The sequence below is a fragment of the Pteronotus mesoamericanus genome, unplaced genomic scaffold (assembly GCF_021234165.1).
Source record: "Pteronotus mesoamericanus isolate MK-2021 breed Mesoamerican mustached bat unplaced genomic scaffold, CSHL_Meso_final contig_53, whole genome shotgun sequence".
Classification (NCBI taxonomy): Eukaryota; Metazoa; Chordata; class Mammalia; order Chiroptera; family Mormoopidae; genus Pteronotus; species Pteronotus mesoamericanus.
Window position 1 is genome coordinate 4,964,879 of NW_026555195.1, and position 21,320 is coordinate 4,986,198.

The 21,320-nt window shown below is 43.9% G+C and overlaps 1 protein-coding gene across 6 annotated transcripts in view; it reads left to right on the forward strand.

Annotated features, from left to right (window-relative positions):
* The window catches only part of NTM (neurotrimin), a 915,694-nt gene that overhangs the window by 795,289 nt on the left and 99,085 nt on the right, over positions 1-21,320 (forward strand). For all 6 annotated transcript variants that reach the window (XM_054579464.1, XM_054579469.1, XM_054579465.1 and 3 more), the window contains one exon: positions 5,560-5,685. In XM_054579464.1, coding sequence (XP_054435439.1) covers positions 5,560-5,685 — 126 coding nt within the window. The remainder of the gene's footprint in view (positions 1-5,559; positions 5,686-21,320) is intronic.

A 21,320-nucleotide genomic window follows, 5' to 3' on the forward strand; every position in this document is an offset into this window, starting at 1 on the left:
TGCATGTGTGTGGAAACCAGCCAGCGGCCACTTTTAAGCAACCATGAAATTTTGGCAGATCTCAGACCTCACCCCAGACCTTTGATTGTACAACGCCAATGGCTGACAGACTAGTCTGTCTGTCTGCATACTTCCCCTTAGCATCTTACCCTAACGTGTCTCAAACAGAATCAAAATAATCCAATGTATGTTCTCCCCAAGAATAGTTCTCCTTATAACACCCAGGGGTCTGCTATCCAGCTGCTCTTGAACAAAATGGTATTCATATGGGACTTGGTATTCCTAGTCCCCCGCACCCAGGCCACCGTCAAGCTCCAGCGGGTTCTCCTCAGCAATACCCTCAAATCCATCCCTTTCTTTCCATCCTTATAGAGCCAACAATTTAATTCAGGCCTTGAGTAGCACTCATCCAGATTGATTTTCTCTGACTCCAGTTTCTGTCTCTTCTACTTACTCTGATACATTGTTACTAGATTATTTTGCTTAAAGTACATTTAAAATATATAGAATTATATATTTTTTTAAAATTGTAAATGCTGCCATTACCTTCAGGATAGAGTTAAAATCCAGGACCTAGCCATTCATAGTCAGGCTCTGACATATTTATTCTTCCTTGAGTTGGTTAAAATTTATTGATCATCCATCTATGTTGAAACTACACACGTTTGCCAAGCACATACAATACAAAACTCACTTACTGAGCACTTTTTATTTCTAGGAGCTTCTCTAAGTGCATTTTATAAACTTACTCCTTACATTCTCAAAGCATCTCTCTGAAGTGCATGTAACTAGCAGTCCCCTTGCATAGATGAAAAAGTAAGGCACAGAGAGGTCAAGTAACTGACCAAGGTTACCCAGTCTGAACAAAGTAGAGCCAAGGTCTCCACCACTCCTTCTGTAATATAGACTTCATACCTTCATACCTGTCATGGGTCTCTTCCTTCCCTTCTTTGCCCACTCAATTCTGGCTTGCCTAAAACAGCTCTTCGTTTTCTGCCTATGCAACTGTTTCTCACTTGTCGATGTCCAAGACAGATCCTCTATCAGAGCAGAAGCCACTCTGACACTCCTGCCTGCTATGATCCTCCTTCTAGGAAGTCAGAGAAGTTGATTTTTGTACCTCAGTTAACATTCAATCACATGCTATTGCATGAAAAAAATTTGCTTTGTTATTCAAATTCCTGGGATATTTACATGCACTATTTCTTCAAACAGATGGTAAATTCACAAAAGCCCAAACAATTGTATATTTCTGCATACCATTCATATATTTAACCCACAGTTGTGTATATAATAGGTGTTCACTAAATGGTTACTGAATAACTTGAGGCCCAGCCTCCATTAACAGCTATTCTTATATTAATGATTATGACTGTGATTTTTTTTTTTTTGGTGAGGCCTTCTTTGCATAGCATGTCTTTTCTCCTTTTCTTCCCAGAATTAACTTTCACTTATCTTCTCGGGCTTAGCTCAGGCGTCACATACCCAAGAAGCCTTCATGGCATCCACCTCCAGGTTGGCTCAGGTGTCTCTCCTCTGCATTATCTCAACCCTTTGTCTTTCTATGTCACAAGACATTGAAGGGATATGCATGATTCTGTATCTGTGTTTACGTTGCTGGATTGCAAATCCCTTGGGGACAAGGACTGTGTCCTTTTCAGCATTATGTTCTCAACACTGTGAACAATGCTAGTATGTGGAAATAATCAATAGATCATGATGAATGAATGAATGGACGGTTGAATGAACGAAGGAGTGAGTGAGCAAATGAACAAAAACAAACAAAGCAATCCTAGTACATTTCTAACAGTCTACACAATAAAAAGAGGTAAGATGCGGAAGGTATCCATGGGAAAATATAAAAAACACAAGAAAGCCATTCTCAGTTGATCAGAATTTCTTCATGAACATGGATTAGCTAAAACCACAGGACAGCTTTATCAATTCAATTCAATTTTAAATACTGACAGTGTGTTAGAAGATGCTACCTAGAAAATGATACTTCTAATCCCCTAGCATCAAAGACTCTAGGCTGCTTTAGTTCTGATAGTTGGTCAAACCCTCAGCTCTATGCCATGAATGGTTGGCCTTTGCAACTTACCCAAGAGAAATTGTCCATGTTCGTGTTACACTCACAGGTGGGATTAAAAGGACATAAAGCATTTCACCAACTTCTATTTCATGATTTGGATACTTTCCAATTGTTAGAGGAGGGTGACAATTCTAGATGATTCTTCCAAGGATGAGGTGTGATTGTCTCATTTAATATACTTACTTTACTGACAGCTCTGGCCCAAACCACCTTCTCTTCTACCTGGGGACTGTCCATTGTTCTCTAGTGTATGATTAGCAGATTAGCTATCATGTAAGAAGGCAGGAAAATGAACTCCCAGTAAGCCCTTCCAATGCAAAAGTAATTCATTACCCAGCCTGATTTCCACTTAAAATGTACTTTAAGCACACTTCCAACTACAAACCCTAAATCACCCTGTGTTCACAAAGTCCATCATTTTTTATTTTATGGCAGGGCGTTGGTGTGACATAATCCCTTGCTGAGCATCTTGGAGTGCTTTACAGATCAATAAATTACTTACCTGCGCAGTTGAAGCAATGGCTGCAAGGCCAACACAGTCATTCTACTGGCAGCCTATCCTCCAAGAAGCAGGCAGCTCCACACGGGTGCCAGGAATGGGCAGGAGCAGGGCAGGGAAATGTGTAGACTGAGCAGGCACCGGGTCAAGAAGCGAATGCTGCAGTTACAACTCTGAATAAAATCCATCCAGTTTAAATGATTTTATTTTATTTTTTTTCATTTTATTTTATTTTTTTTTTTAAGGAACATGTTTTTAATTCAAGATCTTAAGCACAGATTTATTTTTTTTTTATTTATTTACTTTTTAAATACATTTGTCTCTGCCTCCCCCCCACCTCTTTCCCTTGCCCCCTCTCTCCTTCCCTCCCACAGCTCTTCCCCTTTGGTTTTGTCCAGGAGTCCTTGCTATATGTTCCTAGACAAATACCATATGATCTCACCTATAAATTATTTTAGAACTAAGAAAGTTTAGAAATTTAGATCCTACAGACAGACAGCAAATCAGATGTTCCATCATTAACTCATCAATTATTTTTCTGCCCCAGAAGAGTCAATCTAGCTTTTCAAATGATGTGGACTTTTCTTGCAATATTATGACTTAGAAGTCCTGGATCACAGAGCTGAAGGCCCCTCCTCCACCCTCACCACACTGATGCTCCATTGTTCATGTCCCACCAAATACCTGTGATGGTGCAAGTGTGTGTGCAATTCTACATGCACACACTGCCTCTCTATCTGAAGCTTGATGTAAGTTTAAGTCTAAAATGATTAATTGGTGCTTACTTTATGAAAGACACCTTATTCAGGACAGCAGAAAATTTTTTAAAACATGAGTAAGGCTCTTGCTCGATACCTCATATTCAGATAATTCATAACATAAAAGAAAGATGAGATTAATGTAACCTAAGAGAATTAATTTTAAATGTTTTGAAGAAAGCTATGGGACCCCCAAGAAGTAAAGGTCGTGTCCTTTTGGAGATGACCTAGGAGACCTTATAGAAGGGGTGGTACTACAGCCAGGCCTTGAACAATTCCAGCGGGTACAGGTAGTTGGAGAGAAGAGCCTAGGTGATCCAAATCTGCATCAGTGGCATGAAGATAAGGAAACAATGTGGAAAACATGCTTATTAATGAGTGCTCCAGTTGTGTGCATGCAGAAGGGAATGGAAGAAAACTTTAGGGGAAGGAGGAAAAGGAACAAAGGCTAATGAAGAATATATCTGCATGATACTCCCTTTTTGTGAAGGAGGAAATCCAGTACAATTAGGAGTGATAGGTTAATCCTTCGGGTGGAGGAAAGATGAGCACTGACATTTCCAGCCAATCTGAGTTTCGTGTGAGGGTTGCAGTCTGGCCTTGGAACAGGGGATAAGGTTCAGGCTCAGCTCTCCAGCAGGCCAGATGGCATCCTGCACTGGGTGGGTCGTGTGCTCCGGAATCCCACACTGCAGTAGCTGAGATGAGTGCTTATTCAAGGAAAGACACTAACATGAAGAAACTTAAAGGAGCTGGATGGAGGGACCACTAAATTTAGGAAGAATTAAGGAGTCAAATCCACTGTCAGTCGAACTAAAATAGTGTGTGTTAATGATCCAATTCTGAGGTTGTTCCAAACATGTGGCAGGTTGGGAAGGTGGTTTCCTTGAACAACCATTATAATTCCATCCTATAAATATCTGTTGAGCTTTTACTATGGATATAAATATAAGTAAGTCATGGCTCAGGTCATCAAGAAGCTCACGGTCTAGTGGATGAGAGATGCTAAGCCAATAACCATAACATAGTGGGATAAGTGCCAAGGATTAGAGTTGGGGGAGTTACTTTATCAACCAATTGGCAAGCAAATGAATAGTCACACATGAACCAAATATCACATTCACTAGTTTGAAAGATGATACTGGAGAATTCGGCTTAAATGTGTAGTGACAATTAGCTCCTAATCCCGAACTCCCAGATGAGACAGGTGTACATAGACACTGCTGGCTGTGCTGTGGCTGATCCTGTGCCAGGGGACGTTGCCCTGTGACACATGAGGAGGAGACACACAGAAGAACATAGCTTCCTAAGGGAGGTCTGGCTCCCAAACTGAAAACTGAACATAGTGGGGTCCTGTCCCCAAATCTACCAATTAAAATGAACCCCTCCCATCTTTGCAGGGATCTATTCAGGGGACAGAGAGAGAAAGAGACCAAAGATGTCTGGCCAGCTGACTTTTTTTTTTTTTTTACTTACCATCAGGCCTGTCAAAATATGGATGAAAAGCAAAAGTCACTTAGAGTTGTGCATGAGGGCAGAGAGGAGTAGGGGTCAGAAAAGCTGCAACAAAGTGCCATTTGATTTGGATCTTAAAGTATGGCTGAGAGTTTCTAGGAAGAACATGAGGACAGTATAGATCCCAAATGCTTAATGACCAGGTCGGACACAATGCACTGGGGATGATAGAGCGATACTTTGAGGTGGAATCATTGGGAATATTAATGGAAACATAGGTTGATGCTTGATTCTGAACCTCATGCTATGCTCTAGCACCTGGATGTTATCAGGTAGGCAGTAAGGAACAACTGGAGGTATCTGGGGAGAGATGTGATATGATCAGAATTGCATTACATCAAGACGACCCTGAACGCACTGTGGAGAATGACTTGTGAATACGTGTCAGAGGGGGTTGGAGGTGAGATTGCAGACGGGAAGGGGGTGGGGGCGAGGAACATAGTTATTGCAATATTGCGTTGGAATCCGTTCCTGCCCAAACTTCCTGACTTTGGATTTAAATGGGAGGAAATAGAAACTAAACTCAAGGTAAGATGTTTCTTTTGTGTTTAAGATAATTCCTCTAATTTCTCTTCATTTATTTCTATAACCCCTGTATTTCAGTCCCTGGGCTCTTCTGCCAACTGTCATTATACGACAACAAAGAAGTGTTTCACAGGCTACTTATTTTCCTCCTACTGCTTTTGTCTTCACAGTATCTCCCAAAATTGTAGAGATTTCTTCAGATATCTCCATTAATGAAGGGAACAATATCAGCCTCACCTGCATAGCAACGGGTAGACCAGAGCCTACGGTTACCTGGAGACACATCTCTCCCAAAGGTAAGAGAGCGGCCTGGTATAATGAGTCATGAAAGGAACTGGGAGACTTGCTGGCCATGACTCGGAGGGGCTGTGATGCTGGTGGCTTTGTCCAAAGGGTCTTACATTTTTGGTGGCCTGATAACAATGCTCGTGGCTCTGCAGAGAAATTTGCTGTTCTCTGAAAGTCAGGCACGTCCTCTAAGATTTCAGCAGTCATACCTGAGGGTCTCTCTAGTTCCTGGGAACTGAATCTCAGTTGCTGGTGCATGAAATGGTGGTAAGTTGTTCTGGAAGAACTTCGCTGTCCATATTTGATGGTGGGACAATTAGCTTTGGTGGCATTCCTCAGCTGCTTGTTTTAAGAGCTAGAAAACACAAACACAAAATGATAAATGAGAACTTCCAAAACTGTGTTTCTTCAGCATTGCCAAATACCGGGTCTCTGTTGCATTAGTTGTTTTATAGTTTTGTTGTTGTTTGTCTATGATCAATCTTAGACAACTAAATTGCAAAATTTACTTTGCCTTAATGTTTAGATGCTGTACAGACCAGACTAAGTGTTGTTTTGTGCTTTCATGGATTGAACGTTAAACTTAGAATTTAAAATAGATGCCATTTATCATTAAGCTAACTTTTATTCCTGTTGCATTAAATTATTTTATTTTTTCTTCAGTACATAGTGCTTGCTATAATCTAGGCACACTTCTAAGCACTGAGAATATAGCAGTGAACCAAAGCATACAAGTTCCTGTTCTCATAAGCTCACATTCTCATGAGAAAAATGACCAAAACACTGAATATACAATATAACAGGTCGTGATAAGAATGAGAAAATAGAGCAGTATATACTGGCAGAAAGAAAAGAGATTTGGTCAGGGAAGGCCTTTGTAAAGGTGACATTTGAGCAGAGACATGAATAAAGATCCTCAACTTCATTGCTTATTGCATTGTGTAATGTATACATAGGGATGCATGCATGAAGATATGTGTGTTGCTGTGTAGCAAAGGTTTAAGTATTTTAAAGGAATTGTAGTGGTAGTTGTTTGCTAGGTATTGCAGGTTGGGTCCCCCAAAAGCTGACCCTATAGGTGATTGCATGCAAGAAGTTCGTCTGAGATGCTCTTGGAATCAACCCCTGTGGAAGGAAAGGAAGGAAGAAGGGTTGGGCATTTGGAGAAGCTGAGCTGCGATGCAGTCACATGGACTATCTCATCAGCTGACCCAGTGGGAATTCTGAAGCTAGGATGACCCTTCCAAAATGTTCCCTCTTTGAGGTGAGGGGACTGGCCTTCTATACCAGCCCAGCAGAAAGTCGCTGAATTTGGGCTGTCTGCAGAAAGGCGGTGACCTTGGGCCAGGCATCTCTCCTTGTGGGAGACAATCCCCACAAGGCTGCAGCTGAGCACTGCCCTCCAGCAGTACACTCACCCCTGGGGCAGACAGCCTCTATTCCTGAATGTGGCAGTGCATCACCTGGACATTTTGAAATACCAGTTCAGGCTCTGAATGGGCCCCAACTTCCAAATTCTTTCTTTTACACATTGACCATTTGCCCTGAGAGAGATCTCAGGGAAAGCGTGAGGTTTCCAGTGTTTGACCTGAAAGCCTGGGAGTGTCCCTATGCCTTCATTCCTGATGCTCCCACTCTGAGCAAAAGGATCAGAGAGCCAGTCATGTCTCTGCCAGTCTCTTGACTTGAAATGACCGTAGGTGTGGACTGGCCCAAAACCTGGGAGGAGGCTTCAGGTGTGCATGAGACCATTCATGATGGAGTGTGGTCCTGGGGCATGTCTGAAGGAGGGGCCATCCGAATGGACAGACTTTTTAAGACCACGGTGCACACCATCCATCACTGCTCACTGCTGAGCCCCAGTGCAGTTGGGTGCAAGGGCAGTCTGTACCTCTGGAATCTGCAGGACATTCATCATCCCAGGTCGACTTTCATTGCCTTATGTCAGGAGGCCCTGTGTCCCTCCCCCAGCCAGGTCTTCCTCTGTCTCCTGTTGGGGGCCTTTTCTCATTTCCTTCTCTGGCTCTTCAGCTCTTTGTCCTCTTCTGAGTGTTTTCCTTTTTTCCCCTTCTCCTCCATGCATCTTCTCCTTTTGTCTTGGACTGTTATGCTTTTTCCTTTTGTTTTTTGCTTTCCTTTTCTTCCACAGCCTCCTAAATGTTTCTACTTTAATTTCATTTTTTTCCACATTTTTTCCTCCCCCCGCCACCCCACCCCTGTCTTCACACAATCGCTATTGGCTTCCCTCTGACATCAGAGCCTTCTCCCATTCATCTCAAGTTCACTCTGTTGTGCCTTAGATGCCTCTTCTCATTTTTGGAGACATCAAGCAGATTCGTTTCCCCAGGGGACTTGACCTGAACCTGGGCCAGATGCTTCCACTTTACTGGGTTTTTCTTTTTAGCTGCTATGGAAACAGAAGATAGATTAAGGGGAGAGGAGCAGAATAATCAGAATCTACCTGTGGATCAGTGTAATTGAGATGAGCAATTTTTCCAGATCCCTGGTCCAGGTTTGCTCTCCTATATTCAAATTGATAAGACATGCCAAGCAGTAACTAATCACCTCAGGACTCACCGGGGGGCTGTTTTCCCAGTGACTGATTATTGGAAGATCAGAGATGTCATTGGGCTGCTGCCAAATCTGAGCTGAAGCTGGAGACTCTTTGCAGTCAGGCCTTCATCTTTCTCCACTAAGTATTTCCAAAGGATGTTTATTTTAAACAAGTTAGGACAGGTTTGAGGTTCCTTGGAGAACAAGATATGCTACACCTTAGCAAGGGCTCCAAAGGAAAGGAGGTGCTGCCAGCTGTTGTCCTGTCCTGTGTGGGTAGATCGTGTCTCAATCAAGACCATTCTGAAGCACACACCCATGAAATCCCTGAATGGATAGCGGATCAAGCCCAAGCACTTTTGGCGACTCTGATGGCTTCATTGCATTTTCCCTCTCCAGGCTGATCTGTATGTTTCATACATTGCTGAACAATCCTAGTTTTCTCCATCCTAACTCATATGTTGCAACTTGCAATTAGTTAAAGCACTTTAGAGTGTGCATTTCCAATCCTAACCATCTTTTATGTGGAAGGAGGAATGCAGAAATGTTAATCACCATTTTATTAGTAGTGGCTCATGCATTTCAATACACAGGAGCTAGAAGGGACTGTCTGGTAGGAAGAGGCTCGCCTTAAAGTTGTCTGCCTAGCACTTTACATCAGATGGAACAAACATCAGTTGTCCATATTCAAGATGAAGAGGGAGGTGAGGCCTCCCAAGCTGCCTGTCTGCATTGCCATTGATCCTGAGAAGTGGTTTCCCACCTATTATTACTGGTAGCATGATTGCTTTTATTTCCCCCACATGAAGTCACTTTTCCCAGGAGTTCAAGGAGGAAGTTCATTTGTGAAGACCCTGCCCTCATCTGCACTCCTGGTTTGGAGCATACGGGTTCCTCTCGCACGTGTGCAGGCCTTGGTCTTCTAAAGGAAAGGCCCCTGTCTCACTGTCTTTCATGCCGTCTCCATCTTCAGGAATGATTTTTAGCCCTTCATCAAATTACGTGGAAGGGCCAGCATACATCTCCAGGCACCGAAGTGCCATCAGTGTGCCCTCACTCTGCTTTAGACCCATCCCCCATCCCTGACTGCATTCTGGATTTTGTGCCTTGTATTTTGTCCTCTTCCAGGGATACAAGAATTTATTTTAGTGCAGCCCTTAAGCTCTAGTGTTTCTATCTCCAAAAGAGTACCTTGAGTGTTCTTGATGCCTCTGGGTCTTCCCTAAGTAAACAGAAATACCATCTCTTAAAAAGTATCCAAAGGATGGTTTTTAGGACCTCACTCTTCACAGAAAAGTATTCTCAACATCCAGTTTTTCTGTTTCCAGTTTCTGTTGGATTGTAAGTTCTTTGAAGAGAAGGCTGAGATTCCTATGTTGCCACATCCCTGGGAGCCAAACATAAGACTCAGATGAAGGCGTGAATCCAATCATTGATGTGTGGGTTCTACGGCACCGTGGAATCAGGGGTCGCTGAGGGTCCTGATACAGCTCCCCTCTTGGCAGTACCTCTCTCCCTCTTTCTCTCATCAAATGAAACACAGAAAATAAAAAGCCCACGAAGGCTACTGAAAGAACACCTTGTGCCTAGACGTTGGTTGGGGCTCAGTCAGGTCCGGTGAGCTGTTTACAGAGTTGCTCTGATCTCTAATTCATGAGTTTTTTGAGACCAGGGCCTGCGTTCATTCATCTTTGATTCTTCACCTCCTAGCGCAATGCTCAGCACCCAGAAAACATTCAAGAAATATTTGTCGATTCAGTGAGCAAGCACTTAATTTGTGCCAGTGCCCCAAAGGGACATGCCTATTCACCCAGTTCAAAGACTTCATCCTGATTCATGAGGAATTCTCCTCTACTTTGATGTTGCCATTGAGATCTTGTGTGTTTCTTGCTTAAACTCTGTTGGTGAGTCTTCGGGACAATGTCTCTGGTCCTCACAGGATCTTCAGGCCTTCCCTGAACTTCCCCGAGTGGGAAACCTGCCATGGCAGGGCTTGCCTTCTCCCTCAAGGAGAGACTCCTTTCCGAGTTCTCTTTTGCAGAAGCTGAGCAGGCTCACAGGTGGCCTTGAAGGCGGGTCTTCGGTGAGCGCACTCCTGCCCTCCTGGCTGCCTCACTCCTGATCTGTGTGTTTCTCTGGATGTTCTCTATCAGGTCTTTCTGAGGCACCTGAGCCTTTTGGTGTCTTACTGTTCCCAGCCCTACCTGTGCCTAAACTCTCTACTGCTCCCAAGAGTTTTGTAAAATAGCCCTGGATGTCGCCAGGGAGAGTTTGTTCAACTGCATACATGAAGTTTCTGGTGCCCATGGGTTAAAAACAAAAATACAAAGAAAGAAGTCAGTACAAAAAAAGAGAAACAGCATTTTAAAAATTCTTCCCACTCCCCACAGTGCGTGAATTGAGGTGGAACAGAGATGGATGGATTGGTTTTCCCAGGACCATGCAAAGACCCTGGGAGTCACAGCGTGCAGTAGGCACTTCTGTGCCCGTACCTGCAGGACTAGGCAACGTCCTCAGTGGCCAGGCCTCTTTCTTTCCCCCTCAGCTTTCCTGCTGTACTTGAAGAGGCCCAGTGGGCAGTTGGTTGTCCCAGCCTTTGTTTCTCTGAGTTTTCAAAGACATCAAGTTGGCGAGGACGGAGTGACCCTTGGAGGGAGGCTCTCTTCCCGGCCCATGCCCGGAGCCCTCCCCTGGCCCTTCCACACGCCCACCTATTTTCCCATTTGTCACACTGACAGGCCCTCCTCCCCAGCCAGGCAGGACACTGAAGCACTAATTGGCACTGGAGGTATCACAGCTTGAGTTCAACCAGAGCTGGCAGGCTCCATGACTCCGGTGACAGCTCTGTGAAAAAGTGTCAGGAGCAGAGCTCTGGCATGCCATCGGCTGACGGCAGCACCCTGGCACTAATGAGCAGCCTGTCAGCACCAGCATCAGGGGCCCCGTGTGGCACAGGGATTATTAGGACAGCAGATGAGAAAAATCTCTCCAGCAGAGAAAGCCGAGGAAGGGAGGGCAGGAGCGTAAAGTGGAACTGACGGTGTCCCCTTACACGTGGAGGGTAACCACCCAGCAGGAGATGGCCAATGAGAAAAAAAGGAAAGAAAATGATCTTTGTAAAAGATCTCTATCTCTGCCAACCCTGGACAACTCTTGGAATCTCATTGTGGTTGGATTGCCCTGTAATTAATCGATATGGGCTATACATCTTTTCTGCAGGAAGCCAAGAGGAAACCCAATGACTGAGTTAACTCTCCAATCATGGCCACCATGCTATGAAACAAGGAAGTGATTCCTAAGTTCCCAAGCAACAGGGACCTGAGGGAGAAGGGAGGCTTGGGACCTACGTCTCTTTGCTGTTTGTTCGGGCAGGTCCCCTGTCCCAGGCACCTGCTCAGCTTCCAGCTGCCTGCCAATCTTCTCCTGGAGGACAGATCCAGGAAAGACAAATAAGAGGAGCTTTTTCTTGTCATTTCATCCCACAGGTGGGTGCAGGAGCAGACAATGTGCCAGCTCTATTTATCTGCTTCCTGAAGGCAGGTGTGAATTTTCCAGCCTGTTCATTCCTCTGTGTCAGGCTCAGGACTGGGCAGGTCTGGCCCTTCTTTGAGGCTTTGGCTACCTGCAATGGCCCCGTTTCCACAGAGATGGGCTTTGAAGGCACATCCATCCAGATGTGAGGTCCCCTCCATTTCACCAGCTGGGCCATTCGGAAGCAGTGACAAACCTCTCTGATAATGCACTCCTTTATTATTGTTGTTCTTGTTTCTTGGTGTGGCAAATAGAGTTTTAATGAATCGGTCTGGCCCCGATTGCCTCACACAGTGCAGTCACACTAACAACTTGACCTTCACCCTGTACTTGACATCCTCACCTTGCACCTGCCCTTGCATCGGTTCCCCCTGGAGCATTGTCCTGCACGCACCTGTTGGATAAAGTTCTTTTTGTTTTAAGACCATGCTCAAAGGCTTCAGCTGGGAAGTCTCTGACAACCTTCCTCAGGCAGAGTGAGTTACCCTTTGCTTTAGACCCCAGCCCGCCCTGCACACACCTCTAGTGCCGGAAGTTCAGGCAGCTCCCTGTAGGCCCTCCTGTCATCCCTGGGACCAGGGGACTAGGGAGGGCGGGACAGGTCCCTGTGCTGCTGGGTTGCATCCCAGTGCCGAGTGCAGCACCAGACCCTGTTCATGGTTGTTGAAAAAGAAGTACCCAATCTGTAATGCAGTATGTTTCCTTTCCTTTTTTAAAATAATTCTTTCTGCTTTGTGATTTAAAACAAAATCAATTTTAATGGGTAAAGGATAAGACACAAGGAGCTCCATCTCTTCACATCATTCTCCACTGTGGACCATTTGTTTCCCAAATTATCAAAGGAATTCTCTCTCTCTCTCTCTTTTTTTAGATTTTATTTATTCACTTTAAGAGAGAGGGGAAGGGAAGGAGAAAGAGATGGAGAGAAACATCAATGTGTGGTTGCCTCTCAAACACCCTTTACTGGGGAGCTGGCCTGCAACTCAGGCATGTGCCCTGACTGGGATTCGAACCGGCGACCCTTTGGTCCGCAGGCTGGCACTCACTTCACTGACCACTCCAGCCAGGGCATAATTCTTAAGAAAAAGCTCTCCCCTCACTTCACCCTCTGGTCTGCCCCTAGGACCAAGCCTTAGACACTTCATCAGCAAATAAAAATAATAATGCCTTTCTAACATGAATGTGGTGAGGATTCAGTGTGCTTGCCAATGCAAAGTGCCAGTCCCCTAAGGAAGGCCCCCACATAGTAGATGCCCAACACTGTCAGCTTCTGTAGCCTTGGCCAGCCCCTTCCTCTTCACTCCCATTCATGGCAAGAAAACACATGGGGAGGAAATTAATTTTTTTTTGTCTGAAAAAGGTTGAATTCTTATGAAAATCCAAGCGCAGTCAATTGCCAGAATGGATAGATAGCCAAAGGTGCTTAATCAGCACCTCCCTAAGCCCCGCCATTTTCTAATTAACGAAGATGCTTGATTAAAATTCCCAGAGTACCCCCAAGTAGCTATCCCAGGAGGACCAAGCAATTGCCATTGCAAAAGATGTTACAGTGGTCATTGATGGCGGGAGAGAAAAAAATAATTGCTTCATAATGGAAAGTGGCGGGTCCCCTGTCCAGGGCCGCAGCGAAGCATACTGTCTAGGAATGAGGGCCCAACCTCCACAGAGAAAGTGATTTATTATGATAAAGATAAACCGGTGGTGCAACCTCAAGTGTGGGGCAGAGTGATCCAGAAACTATTTAAGCAAGTGATTTAAACAGAGACATGCAGGCCATGGTGGGAAAGAAGAAAGCGAAGGAAGGCATTTACAGATCACTCTTTGGCTTCGTAATTCTCTTTAACTATAAAATTATAGCTAGATAGATACAGTTAGGGTGAAATTTGCCAATGTCAATAAGGGTTTTTGTAAGTTTAATATTTATGTTCTGGTTTAAAGCAATATTATAGCTGTGAAACTCCCTACTTCAAAGAAGAGAAAAATCATAAAAAGACTAGTGGGGAAATTAATGAGTTCAATGTGCTTGAATTGAGAACATATGAAATCAAGCCTGAGTCTAGAAACCAAGGGCAGGAGTGCATACCACAGACACTGTTTGTGGTTTTACCCAATTATTTTAAAACCCTTGAAAAATGTTGTAGAATCAGACGTCTGCTGAAATCAGACATTGCTAACAGCATCTTCCCCCACACTCCCCCGAGTCTTAGGCTATTTATGCTGGTACTTGGCGACCGTTACCATGCGGAACTGTTTTGATGGAACAAAAAAGGAAACAAAAAAGCACAGAGATTGTGTCATCTTCCCTACAGATGCTCACCAGCCCTGGCCCGGTAAGATACAAAGGCTCGTTAAAATGGCAGCCCCGCCAAGCCAGGAGACCCCGTCTCAGAGGGGCACCGATGACAGACGGCGTCGGCACCCACCACAACCACAGCAAACCGCCCGCCGCAGCACCTCTGCGGACCAGGGAAAGGCTGGGGGAGTCCCATGGGTAGGATCTACCACGACTGCCACGTGATCTGGGAGAAAGCTCCCATTCAAAATATCCCTCTCACTAGGACTTAAGTGCGTGGGTCTGACTTGGTACCTACTTTTGGATCCTGAATCTTATTGTGACCTGTGAGGACTGCTTCTTCCCGAGACTCTAAATTATAACCAGAGCCTTCATCATCCCCAAATAGCAACAATAATAAAGTTTAGATGTTGAGAAACATGCTGGGCATTCTTTTGAACATTTACATGTAGGAATGTGTGTTTTTCCCGTTCACGGTCAGGTCCTACAATTAGCCCACTCTGCCAATGAGGGAGCGAGGCTTAGGGATGTCAGGCAAATGGGCCAAGGTCACACAGCTCCACTGGCTGCAACCCCCACCAGACAGCATCCCAGTGCACATGCGCCTAACCGATGTGCCTACAAGCACTTCCTCAGAGGGTGGTCTCTGGACCAGCAGCATCACCTTGTCTATACCCCAGACCCGGCGTGGGGCCTAGAAATCTGCATTTTAACAAACTCCTTAGGGTGTTGTGATGCACACTCAAGTTCAAGAATTATTGCTGTGTAGTATTCACTTTGCGCTGGGCACTCTGATTTATATGCATGATATCACGGAGTTCTCACAAGCACCCTAATAAGTAGGCATTGTTTTAGCAATAAAGAAATAGAGGTTTGAGGGGACAATTTGCTCACGAATGTTAAATAGCCAAGGCAAAATTTAAATCCAAGTCATTTATATTCCAAGATTCATTTTATTAATGTGTGTCAATTTCCTGCCTGATTTCTAACCCATTGCTTCATCTAGATCAGTGAAGTTCAACCGGTGTCCTGCAAGAATTTTTGAAACATGTAATACCTGACTGCTTAGTCAGGGGCACCGGCCTCTTTCCCCTTAGCTCGTCAAATTAAAAAAGAAAAAATGACAACAGACAACACAACAAGAGCCACCAAGTGTGAATGAGTAAAAATTATACCTATTTGTATATGTATGTATGTATATATGTGTGTGTGTGTGTGTGTGTAAATATAAACACACACACACATACACACATACACACACATACATACCTCGCAGTATTTTAGTATTTCGTTTATGTGTGCCATGAGATGAAAATTGCTATTTTAGATCTTAGGGACCTAGAGGTTCTCTAGTGCAGACCTCCTGCCAGACGAGCGCCTTGGATCATCTCCATCTTCACAGTGTTCTCACAAATCCATGCACACTCTTGTCTCGGTGATGGACCCCAGACTGGGCACTCCATCCCCCCCATCACCTCAGGCTCCTTTCAGGGGACCTTTGCATGACTGTCTCTGCACAAAGGACAGAACCCAGCATGGAAGGCTGACCTCTCCTGGTTCTCAGGTGAGTTCTCTTCCACCCACCGAGCCTGCCTTTTTTGTTTTATGCTCTCTGTCCCGCTCCCTCCACCTTGACCGTGGCTTCCGGCAGTGATACAGCTGCTCTCTGACTTGATTTATTTTTTCCTCTTGTTAAATGCTATCCTTCACTCACACAATGGCATGTCCTCTGCTTTTATTGTTATTATTAGGTTGCTTTACACGTTAACAGCTTTCGATATGGAAAGAAATTGCTGGATTTCAGGGTATGGATTTCATTATCTGACTCCATTCAGTTTTCCTACATGTCCTTGTGCTATTTGGCATGCTTTGTCTTTCTCGTGTTGTAAAATGCTTCTGCCACTGGAGCCAGGGCAGTTGGAAAGGAATGAACGGAATACCAATTGGGTTCTTCTACAATCAAAGTTCCAGCTCTCTTCTTGGCCAGGCTGCACATGTCCTTCAAATACTACTTACCACACAGCCAGCCTGCTCATCGCCTGGGCATTGGAGGTCAGGAGGATGTGGCCTCGTCTTTCCCAGGAAGATCACGTTAGCCCCTTACTTCTCTCCAACAGAGGCTGATTCCTCTCTGCTCAACCCTCCCCTAGTTCCAAAAAAACAAATTCCTCCTCCCTCCTCTAACAGAGAGTTAAAATGAATGGCTTTGGACTTTATCACTCCTCTGTAATAGATGCAGGACTCCTCCTGTTTAACTGATCTGCGGCCCAGGAGGCCTTGTGTTCCTTCTCTAATTCCCTGCATCACTGCTCTGCCCTTTATGGAATGGTTCACTGGGGTCACTGTGGTGGAAGCTATTTGGCCAGTCATCTGCACGATAGAGTAAGACAAATGGCTTTCTCCCTCTATTGATTTATTTATTCCATCACATACCATCCCAGAAAAGGATTTAAGCAGAGAAGGTGACATGAATTTTGCCCCCAGGAAAACTCCTCGGCAAAACAATTCTGATTCTTCATATATTGATCCATTTATTTACTCGATAATTGTTACAGGATGCCTACTGCTAGGCACTGAGCCAGGCACTGGAGATACATGAATGGACAAAGCAGACAAAGCCCCTGGCATCATGGAGCTTCTATTCTAGTGGGAGAGGCAGAAAAGAAGCCTGTTTCTAAGTAAACCTTAGAACGTGTTGTAAGCTACAAACTGTGAAGAATTAATCAGGATAAGAGGCAGAGATTATCAGGTGATATTTGGGGGTTGCGATCTCAAATAGAATAGATACAGATGAGTTCATTAAGAAGATACCTCATAAAAGTTTGGAGGAGAAAGAATGCTCCAGCAGGAGTATTCTTGGTGGGGCTAATGGTGAATAGAAAGGCACCCAGTCAGGACACATCTGGCAAGGTAAAGGGTCGCAAGGAGGCCATGTGGCTGCACAAGATTTATGCAATACCTGCCCTCCTCTCAGTGGACTGTAAGCTTTATGAGGGTAAGGAGCATGCTGTACTGTGTGCACCTACACTTAGCATGGTTCCTATCAGTTTGTAGACATTTAATAAATAGTTGTTTAATAAATGAGTGAATAAAGTTAGTGTGGCATTATAATGTGAGAAGTTGAATAAGCATGAGGTAACTTACAAGGTGCAGATCAGAAATTGTGGTCTCTTAATTAGTGGTTCCAGAGAGCGAGTGACAGGTTCAGTGGTTGCATATGACTGAGGCAGATAGGAAGGTCCGTGGAGAAGAGGGATTCAGGTAGTTGACAGTGCAGGTGTCTGACATCATCATTGGGAACATTAAAGTCACCCCAGCCAATGGCTGAGGTTGGGGATATGTAGATCTGAAAGCAAAGCCTGAAAGCCCTCAAAGAATCAAGAGGAGTTCAGCACATCGGTCATTGGCCACAAGGAAGAGGAAGGATAGGTGCAACTTTGCCAGAAGGCAACAACTGGAAGGTTTTCAGTTAAGATGTGAAAGAGGAATGGTTGCCAAGTGACCGTGAGGAGTGAGGAATACAACCACCCCAACCTCAATGCCAGGTGAAACAACCCAGCAATTTCTTGAGAGTGCTACTGAGGAAACTGCCCTCAGAGACAGCTGGGTTTAATGAATACGGGCCTTTCAGGGAATGCTCAAAGTAGAGGCATCCGGCCTAGGGGCTAGTGTGCTTAGGTAGTGAGCATTTCAGGGATCACAGAGATCAGACTTGGAAGGTGGGAAGAAGTGAGGAACAAAGGTGCTGCACGGCACTGATGATGGGGTGAGAGGGTTGCACTTAGCATGGTCAGCCAGCAGCAGAAAGCACGAGGCATGTTGTATTTAGTCCCTTGTCCTGATGGGACAAATCACCATTCCCATGTTGCAGCTGCAGCCTCTATCTGAGTGAAGGGATAGAAACCCCTTTTCTCTTGAACCTGAAAGGAGGAGGTCGAGGGATGACAGACAGTATGTATCTGTTGGCAAGGCCAAGCCCTCTTGTGCTCCAAAGCAAGGAGACTGACCTTTAGGGAGCCATTAAAAGGGTCAATGTCAGGATTGTGAGTTAGCAAGAGTGAAGAACAAGAGAAGGGATGTACAGATATGTAGAAGGCCAAATTGCCAGAACCTGCCAATGGGTTTAATGTGGGGTAGGAGTGAGGGAGAGCTGAGATGAGAAGGAGCTCCACATTTTTGGCTTGGCCTCCATTATTGCCTGTTTTGGAGCACTAGGGATTATTCATCTGACTTTTTGCCCATGTACTTATTAGAAAATAGGTAGGATATTAGAAACTAGCTGGTGTCTGACTTATTTCTAGTTATCGGACCATGTGGGTTAGATCCTCTTTCTCCAATAATGATCATAGCAACCCAGACTTATTTATTTCTTAGAGAATCAGGATTTATTAGATCAAACAGAAATGACGGGATGCAACAGAGGTATGATAACCAGGCAGAATGAATCATCTTTATTCAATGGATATGTATTGAGTACCTAAAATATGACAGTGAATATTGTGATGCTTCAGACTGTTCTGTGAACACAGCATTCAAAATCTCTGTCCCACAGGACTGCAGTATGGAAGCACTGGTAATATTCGACAAATTAACATGCAATCTCATGTCAGGGAGAGACAGTGCTATGGAGAAAAATAGAACAGGAATGGGGTAAAGAACAATAGATGGTTTACTTTAGAGTGCTGAGAGGAAGCCTGAGCAAAGACCTAGAGACCTGAGTGAAGAGAGAGCGTGAATGGGACCTAGGAAGGAGAGGGTGTTGCACGTGGAGGCATCCACATGCCCCAAGGCCATGAATTGGGAATATCTTTATGCAGATGAGGAGCAAGGTACCAGCAGAGACAGGTGACAGAGGACGCTGTAAAGAGAGCCAAGAGGCAGACCATTTAATGCCATGAAAACCATGTTAAAAACTTTGGAATTTGTTTTTATTAAAAAAAATGGCAAGTTTTAAAGAGGAGAGTGAAATAATTTAACATATGTTTATAAAGGGTCATTTTAACTTCTGGAAGGGTAAGACAGAGGTCAAGGGAGGTGTAAGGGAAGCAACTAGAATACCAGCTAGGTTACTGTAGCTTTAATCAATCCATCAAGAAGTCATGCTGACATGGGCTACAACAGTGGGGTTGAAGATGGTGAGGCTATGTTTAACCTGGAATATAGTCTGAAATTAAAGCTGAGGAGATTTGCTGATTGATTGCATAGAGGTTGTAAGAAAGAATTAGGAATCTCAGGTGACTCACAGATGTGTGGCCTGTGCTGCTGGTGACCACTGTCATTATTTCCTACTATGAAGAACCCCAAGGGGATAGGCTTGTGGGTAAAATAAAGAGTTTGGGGCTTTAGAGATATGAGTGGGAATTTTGAATAAATAATTGGCTCTGCAAGGGTATAGGGGTAGAAAAAATAAAGCTAGAGCTCACCAGCATTTGCATGGTGTTTAGAGCCATGAGGCTGGTCATTGGCACCTATAGACTGAAGACAGATGAGGGTTCTGTGGGTTAGTCCTTGAGGCATTTCAACATTTAGGTGTCAAAAGAAGACACGGAGTAGTTCTCAAGTATCCATCTAAAATATTTCTCCTCAAGAGTCCTGACAAATTCCTTCATGGCCACTGTCTCCTTAGAGGCATTTCTTTTCTTGGAGAGGGAACGAAAACAATAACAAAAGCAAACCTTGATTGATAGGGCACACTGTGAAGTATGGAAGTTTTGGAGAGAACTGGTTTCATTCCTCTCTGCATCTCTGTTTCTAACCAGAACCCAATGTTCTTAAGAATTCAGTGCAACTTAGTGTGACCAGTGTTTTCTTCAACATCCTTTTGCTTCCTCTAGCTTTGCAGCCAAGCGTCCACATTGACCAGTTCCTGTTCTTCTCTTGAATGGTCACATTTCTCTGTGTGTTGATATGTTTTCTTTCTTCATCACAGCACTTTCCTAGACCTCTTGATTTTGGTCACTTAGGTGTTGTCATGGCAATGACATCCTCAGCAGAGTGGTGCTACTCATGTTGTCATGGTTATAAGGACCTCTTGATGAGAGCCCCACTTCATTGTCACCATGCCGACAGCAGTAAGAAACCCGAGGAGCTCTTGGCAAACCTGAATTCTTAGGCTAGAAGCTAGTGGTTTTGTCCCTGAAAATGCAAGTGGTAGTAATTAGAAAAGCAGGTTAGATTTTATTCATTAAAAATAAAGAAAGAAAGAAGACTGAAAGAGGAATTACTATCACCATGATATCTTCATCATCATCTTCTTTTCATCATCATAGCTAATATTTTTATTACAGATTGGCTATGTTCCAGGCATTGTTCTAAGTGTTTTCCATGAATGAACTCTTTAATTTTCTTGAAAACCTCATAATGTAGATGTTATTGCCTTTTTTTTTAACAGATGGACAGATTGAGTCACAGAGAACTCACCTGAGTAACTTCATAACATGTGGGATGGCCAAGACTTTGACAACCAGGCATTGGATAGTACAGCACCCATTCTGACCCCATTGCTCTACTGATTACTATTGTCATGTTTTATTACTGATAGTGAAAACTGAGCTGTTATCAGCTGGTAACCCAGATCATCATTTCTTTCTTTCTTTCTTTCTTTTTTTTAGAATTTCAATAGTTTATATTTTCACACCACTTTTAAGTTTTGAAATATTTTCATAACCTAATTTGGTTTTCTAACAACTGTAAGGTTATAATTGCTATTAAGCTGGTTTTACAAATGAGAAACCTAAGCGTGGTGAGTCTGTGACTTCCCAAGGAAACCTGACTACTAAGCTATGTGTCAGACTGCTAGGCCTGAACACACGATGATCTATTGGCTCAGAATCTAGTGGGTTTTTCAATGCCTTATTGCATATCATATAGCCCAAGTTCAGCTCTGGGGAGAATGGCCAGATCATCTAAGGTGAATTTTTGTCCACAGTTCATGCTATTGGTGATAGAAAATATAAGTGGCAGAACTTGGCATGTCATTCAAATAGCCATTCATCCTCTTTGGCCATGCTTATTCTTTCCTAGTAACTCCAATGTTAAATCCACTAATAATAATAATAATAATAATAATAATAATAATAACTTCACTGATACAGTAGCTGCTTTTATCTATCACAGTATTGGCAGAAGAAGAGCAGCCTTCACTCCATTGTGATGACTGGCCTTGATTCTGTGCTACTTTGAGCAACTCACTTAACCTATGTGGAAGAATCCCAATAAGAGGTTAATTAAAGCTCTATGTTTATGCTGATTTTCAGAAAGTGACAA